Source organism: Pygoscelis adeliae, unplaced genomic scaffold, assembly GCF_000699105.1.
Source record: "Pygoscelis adeliae isolate BGI_AS28 unplaced genomic scaffold, ASM69910v1 Scaffold689, whole genome shotgun sequence".
In the NCBI taxonomy this organism is placed as follows: Eukaryota; Metazoa; Chordata; class Aves; order Sphenisciformes; family Spheniscidae; genus Pygoscelis; species Pygoscelis adeliae.
Genome location: NW_008825440.1, coordinates 39,739 through 46,701, shown reverse-complemented (window position 1 = coordinate 46,701; position 6,963 = coordinate 39,739). Strand labels below are relative to the sequence as shown.

Below are 6,963 nucleotides of genomic sequence, written 5' to 3'. Positions count from 1 at the left end.
CAGCCTGAGACACTGAGCTGGCAGCACCAGGGTGCTGCCGGGGGGTGGCGAGGTGCTTCGGTGTCGGATGGATAGGTAAGTGGCACCCTGCCCCTCAAGGATGGAGCTGAGGCAATGCCAGCCCCTGGCTTTGCACATGGGCAGGGATCCCACGGGAAGGATGGTTTGAATTTGCCCTGGGAATGTCTGGGAAAGAGAGGAGACACTGCCGAGAGGGCCCAGGTCCAAACCCGACAAGGGCACTGCCCTGAGCGTGACCTGCGCCTGCCGAGACAGTGGTGAACCCGTGCTGGAGCACGTGCCACATCTAAGCACCGTGTCTTCCTCCAAAAGGAAAGGTGAGGTGCTGCTCCGGGCTCCAGCACCTGAAGTGGGTGTCACCCACCCCCTGCTCTTCTGTTGCCACCATTATAGGTCTCCTTGCAAACCTTCCCCCTCCCCGGTGCCAACATCAGCTTCCCGGGCATTAGTGCTCCTGCAAACCTGCATCCTCAGCTGAGGCTAATGACTGAAGCTCAGGGAACGCTCAGGCCAACTGGAATGCAAGAAAAGCTCCTGAGGGCCTCTCTGGGGACACTCCAGCCTCGAGAAGCCAAGGAGAGCTCTTCTAGCCTGGATGCCACTCTCCTATCCCTGCTGGAAGGCCGAGCCCCACTGTGCCGGGGTCAGCATATCTGAGGTTCCTATCAGTGTTGCTCCCAAGGGCTCGCCACTGCCTTTACCCAGGAAAATCCTGCTGTTGCATTTGACACCTTTCTGATGCTTGGAAAAGACCCCACACCACATTGGTGCTCCAACGAGCAAGGCAAGGCAGTTTGAACTGTCAAAGCAGTTCATTAAGCAGCCTGAAAGGCAAATCATCTCAAAAACATAGCGATGAGCACAGCCTCCCTGTCAGGCAGGAGTTGGGAAATGTAATGGATGGTCCCTGAGGAATACACCGTCCTCTCTCGGCAGCCATCTGCACCATTACAGCCCCGGCTCGCTGCCAAACTGGCCTCCCACTCCTTGACTCCGCAGGGTAAAGCAACGGGTCAGCACAAAGCATGGCGTCCCTGGCTCGCCGGGATCTGCACCTGCACACGCGGGGATGAAGGACTAGCTTTGGGGACCAGCCTCCAATGCTGACTCCTGTCTCCCCTGGCACTCCACATCTCAGCCAGGGCAACGCAGGCATGCTGAAAGCCAGGCCTGCTGCCGGCGCTGGACACACGGTTGGACCTGGATCCTTTCCTTACGATGCTTACGGTTTTCCAAAGAGCTCAAAGCAGCGAAGGCTGGTGCTGGCCAGCATGACGCCTGCTCCTGCCACCCAGCGTGTGCTTGCCAGCCCTGAGGGGACAGAGATCCCAGCCTTAGCAGTCCCACTGCTCAGGGGACAGCGTTTAGAGCTCACAGCTTGTAAAAACTGTAAGATCAGTAAGGCCAGACTCCTTTTTTAACAATGAAACCCAGGTCTGAGCTAGTCACTCCTCTGTGCTCTGGCTCACACTCACCCTAATACGTTACGTACTGCAAGACTCACGTACCACTCATTTTCTGAGTTTTTTAGGGCAAGGTAGCAAGGACTCCTTTAGACTGAGTGGTCCATGAAATGTCTACTCCTGTACCTCCTTCCACCACAGCTCGCTCGTCAGTACGTGCTGAAGGAGCATTAGTGTTTAAGTGATCAGTAATCACAGTGTCCTACGGGACTGCAGAGAACTACCGTGTCCAGCGGGGATCAGCCAAATCCCCAGGGTCCCAGCAGGGCTTGAGCACGCAGGTGGGTGGCCAGGCTGAGTTTAGCAACCTGCAGACTGGAATCTTCTGTGACTTTTCCAGTGGAGGTGACCCCAAAACCATCTAGCAATTGAACAGAATCTGCTTAGCCTGCCTCCCCCACCTGGCCTCATGCCTCCTCACCTTCCTGCTCACCAACGTGTTACTTCTGCCCAGGGAACCGGTCCATCTCCTCCCAGTCCATCCCTCTGCACCCATCTGTACTGTGCAAAGAAGAAGAGTGCGGAGGTCCAGCCAGAATTACCCGAACATCACGTCAGCCCAGTGCCGCTCCTCCTGGCAGGTCCCACTGGCTCGTGCTCAGCATCCCACTAGCACAGCGTGGTTGTTTCTGGCCCAGGATTCCCGTCCTGCGCTCTGCTGGCTGGTAGCACCATGTTCCTGGTGACCACGGTGCTCTTCCCTCTGTCCTCTCCATCTTTTGGGCAGAAGTCCGTGGGAGATGCACCCTGAAGGCTGCTTAGGTCTTGTACAGTTGTGCCACAGACAAGTTCACTGGCTCCATGCACGTGCCCTAACCCTCCAGACTCACACTGAAAGCATCGGCTGCGGGCAGGGCTGGGGAACGCACTGCCCGGCCTCGCTCCCCTTGCCTCCGAGTGGATGGTGTCCACGGGTCATGGGGGAAGCCCGAGGAGCAGAGTGGTGGCCAAGCCCCAGCACAACACGGCTCATCTCCACTCTGGGATGGCCACTCGCTTTCCACAAAGCCTTTTCCAACCTATATGCCCGGTCCTAATTACAACACGCCCTCGCACGCAGGGGACCAACAGCCTCACTGTCAGGCCCTGCCACTTCTCCTGCCGCTTGCTCTCACCAGGATCCTTACACAAGCTCTGGCCAATGCCGCTCCATTAGCTCACTCCAAAGGAGGCTTAATAGAAAAATCTGCTCAATTATTTAGCAGACAAACGGGGGGATGATACTGGCTGAAGGCAGCCAGGGTCTCTGGCACGGACCCCACAGCCCAACTTCTGGCTCAGCCCGCCAGATCCTGCCCTCCCTCTCCCCCCTGCAAAACCAAGGCTCAGTCATCAGGGCCTGGCAAACAGGCAGCACGCAGGCACCCCTGCCTCCTCGGCCCTGCCAGGCGCCGAGACTCCCCGCAACAAAGGTGCTGCCCAACTGCTGTCAGACCCAAGGGCTGGAGGGGGGGGCAGCACGTCAGGAGGCCTGAGCAGTCCCAAAGCAACACTGCAGAGACCAAAATAGTTTTAAAACAAGGAGCTGTTGCCTGTTGGTGAGACAGGCCAGCCCGCAGCGGCAGGCTGTCCTGCTCTCGCCTGCTGACGAGGTTTAGCTCCCTCCTGGCAAGCCCTTGAGGGACAGGCAGCTGCCCTGCTGGGAAACACAGCTCCTGTTGTGGGAACTAGAAGACCCTCTGCTGAGGGACCCCAGTTTGAGCTAGCAGCCTCCCCATCTGTGCCCTGCACTAATGCTCCTCTGCCAGTTTGCAAGGGTTGTAACATCCTGCGAGGGAGCTGAGCCACTCTGGTTATCAGCGTAAGGTTTTCCTTTCCACCCTCCAGCCCCCAGCAAGCATTTGGGAGTTGTGGTAAGTGACCCATGGAGGCTTTACAAAGATCAGTAAGCCTGGATGAGGTGGGCACTGAAGCTTTGGTTCACCACGAGCAGCACCAGCCGTCCTGCCAGACCCGACGAGGAAATGCATTTTTTCTCTCGCAAAAGCACAGCCCGCTCCATCCAGGGACTAAGGTGTACGATGTATCAGCTGTCTCACCACATCCCAGCCTGGGCAACGTTCCCTTTCCTTGTGCTTAATGGCTCTGTTTGGTGCCAGGACGCCGTAGCAAGAGGACTTGATGCCTGGCTGAGCGTCCTGTGCTGGGCAAGGAGCAGCCAAGGCACCCAACTGCATCGTGATAACACGGCTGGATGAGTCGGCAGGGCCTCAGCTCTCCTTACTCCCACCCTTCCCCTCTGAAACATTTTGGTCCCATTTATGGGACCATTCCTCCACGCCCAGATGAACCCGTCCTCTCAGTCCCAGGGCAAAGCTTGCAGCACCTTCCAACCAAGCGCCTGGCACAGCCTCAGCTCACTGGGTTAGAGGCAACCAGAAAAACCACAGCCAAGCCAAGGAAGTCACCCAGGGTCCTGTCCCCTGTCCTCATCCTCTGGGGCAGAGCCTCCTCGCAGGGAACCAGTCAGGGTAACAGCTAGCGTCCTAGGCAATTCCCACACACAAATTCCTACATGCAAATGTGGGTTGGATAACCTCTCTCTGTTAATGATTTCTGGCAATCTGGGAGTTGCCAAATGGGACCTGGAAGAAATTTCTACCTGGTTCCAGCACTGCCTGGGCAGAGTGCTTCCAAGGAAAGAAAAAAGCCCGTCTTGTTATCCTACTTGCTGCAATGAGTGGAATGGAAAAAGGAAAAGCGTCTCCTCTTGAGTTCATATAAAACGAGTCTGCTCTGGAGAGCCTGGTTACATATGGGATCCTTTAAATCTCTTCAGTTACCTCCTGCGGCAATATGACCCATGGCAATCATCTCCCATGAGAGCGTACAGACCTGAGGGAGGTTTGAATTCTCCTTTTCCATTCCACGGACCACCCTCTTACTCATGCGCTTGGAGACAGATGCTTCCCATCGCCCTGCTCTGGGCCAGCTGTTGTTGACCTGTACCATCTCCTACGGGGAGATGTTGACCTGTACCATCTCCCTACAGGGCTCTGCTCACCCCAGCTGCACCTCCCAGTCCTACAGCACCCTGCGGCAATGATGCCAAGAGACTTGCACACAGGATCCAACCAGGACTGAACCCTTGAGGAACACAAAGGCAGCAGAAAAGCCTCTGCGTTTCCTCTCATATCTGCTGTTTTTCTCCACCCTGTCCCCGTTTGCTGTTTTCAAACGTGCCTGCACAGAGCAGAACCATTCTATAAGCGGGGTACAACACTCGCACCCCGGTCCTCAATTCAGAGTGCTGCAAAGAGGGTGGGTGGCTCAGTTTTCTCTTCAATGTCAGGTACTCTGCCCGCGGCCACGCTGATCTCTGCCATCAGGCTGCCCATCCCCTCCGCTCAGGTAGCGGTAGAGGGTCTCCAAACCACTCGGCCTTGGTTCTTTTGTCTTGATTGACCTCAATGGCTCCCCTGCAATGTTTGTTTGCCTTTTATAGATCAGTGACTTATCAAACCTCAGATTTATTGCAGGGCTTTGCAAAATCATGTAGAAGCATTTTGTTTTATAGACATTTTCCCTTTGCTTTCTCCTGTGTCACCTTGTGCTTCTCCTGCTCAGCTAGGTCCACCATAAGGACATGATGCTTTGCCCACATCATTCCCCTGTTTTTTATTTCTGCTTTCCAGTGCCCAAGGAGGTGACTACAAAGCCCTTGATCAGTCAGAGACTTGGCACTTCCCAACCAGACACCACAGGATACGGCACCTCTGGTTTGTGACAGCGCAGCCCACCGCTGCCCAAGGTGCGGAGGATGCTGTTGGCAGACAGGGGACAGTGCCGCTTGGCGAGGTACAGCCCCTTTGACACTGGCTGCCCGGGTTTCCCTAACCCAAAGCACAACTGGCATTTCAGGTAAAGGAGACACAGTCTGGAAGCTTTTTGTCTCCCCAGGACTCCCTGCAGGCTGGGAAGGATGTGATTTTCATCACACTACCATCTTCACAGCGCTCTTCAGAGTTTGCTGAACTGAGGGCCGGAGAAAGAGCTTTATCCCTTCCCCTCTTTGACTCTACAAGCAACCTGGTCTGGGACAGATGTTCAAGGGACAGGGAGCCAGGGAAGGACTTCTCGTCCTGCCTTGCATGCAGGGAACTGCTTTATCACCTCCTACTTTCCCTCCAGGAAGAAGTGTCTAGTTGTGGCATCAAATTCATGACGTTTGCCCTTTCCACAGAGCAGGATTCTGGGGGCGAGCAAAATCCACCCCCGTTCACAGTCCGGAAAGGCCACTAATCAATGACCTTGTGCTAAGCTCTTGGCACTGTCACACTTGGGGCTGTGAGACTGGTGCAGCAGCCACAGGAGGCAGGATATAATTAGATATATTTGTGTACATCTTTGAGTCCTTGAGAGAAGAAGCTGGAAGACTGGCTGCAGGGCTGAGCAGCTCAGCCAGATGGGGCTCCACTCTCCGCAAAGCCAGAGACTATCATGTTCTCCAAATGCGAAAACAAGCAGGATTTGCAGCACAGGCAGAAGAGCCCCATCTCCTACAGCATCCTGCAGGGCACAGTGGCCGGGCAAGACACCTACGAATGACGCTGGGAGAGAGCAAAGGCAGGGCTGCAGAGGATATCAGCATGAGCCTATTTTCAGGACTCGGTACAAGCAGGCACAGACACACATAAACCACTAGGTCAGCTGTGGCTTTGTCCAGTCGCATCATTCCCCCAGTGCTGTCTCTCTGAATAGCTGATTACCATAAAGACAAGAAGATTTGCTTCATCTGAAAATCAGCATCGTGTAAGTGCCTGGACAGAATTTGTCTCACCCTCGTGCCACAGGTCTGGGCAGCCAGAGAGCTCCGCACACATTTTGTTGCCTCCACAAGATGTGTCCAGAGCGAAGGAGCTTTAATGAACTCCCTTGCATTCACTGCTGCTTATCACAGCACTTTGCCTGCATCACCGCATCAGCACAGCTCTTTTACATGCAGCGCTCACAACCTTCGACAGCAGCTGTCCTGTTGCATGGAGTGCCAGACCCCATCCTGGGGAGGAAGGTACACGCGCTGTCGGTACAACACCTCATAGCTACCTCTCATGAGGGCTTTCCTGCACCACAGGAAGGAATTTTGCACCCAGCAGTACCAGTGGGATGCAGCTGCTGCAGGGGCATGCGGCTCCTTGGCTTCTGCCTCCTCCATGCACATCTGCCTCGCCTTGCTTCAGTTCCCCATGCACCCACATCATTCCTGCAACACCTCCCATAGCACTGACTACTGCAGTGCCCAAAGCAATGTCACATGTGGCGACTCTGTGCTTCGGAAGTTAAAAGCCACTCACCCCTGAACATCAGTGTCCACAAGCAGCCGGACCAGTATCCCCGTCACGGCCACAAGGATTGGGTAATGGTCCACGCTTTCCAGCCCTATGGAAGCAAAAGAGAAAGATAGAGCCACTGCCACCGCACGACAGGCAGAGCAAGGCTGCACTGCTACTTCCAGACTTGGTGGCAGAGCAGCCCAGGA

The 6,963-nt window shown here is 55.3% G+C and overlaps 1 protein-coding gene across 1 annotated transcript in view; it reads right to left on the bottom strand.

The window, feature by feature from the left end:
• RNF123 (ring finger protein 123) overlaps positions 1-6,963 on the bottom strand; it is a 51,195-nt gene that overhangs the window by 6,578 nt on the left and 37,654 nt on the right. The window contains 1 exon segment of the mRNA XM_009331180.1: positions 6,779-6,863. Coding sequence (XP_009329455.1) covers positions 6,779-6,863 — 85 coding nt within the window.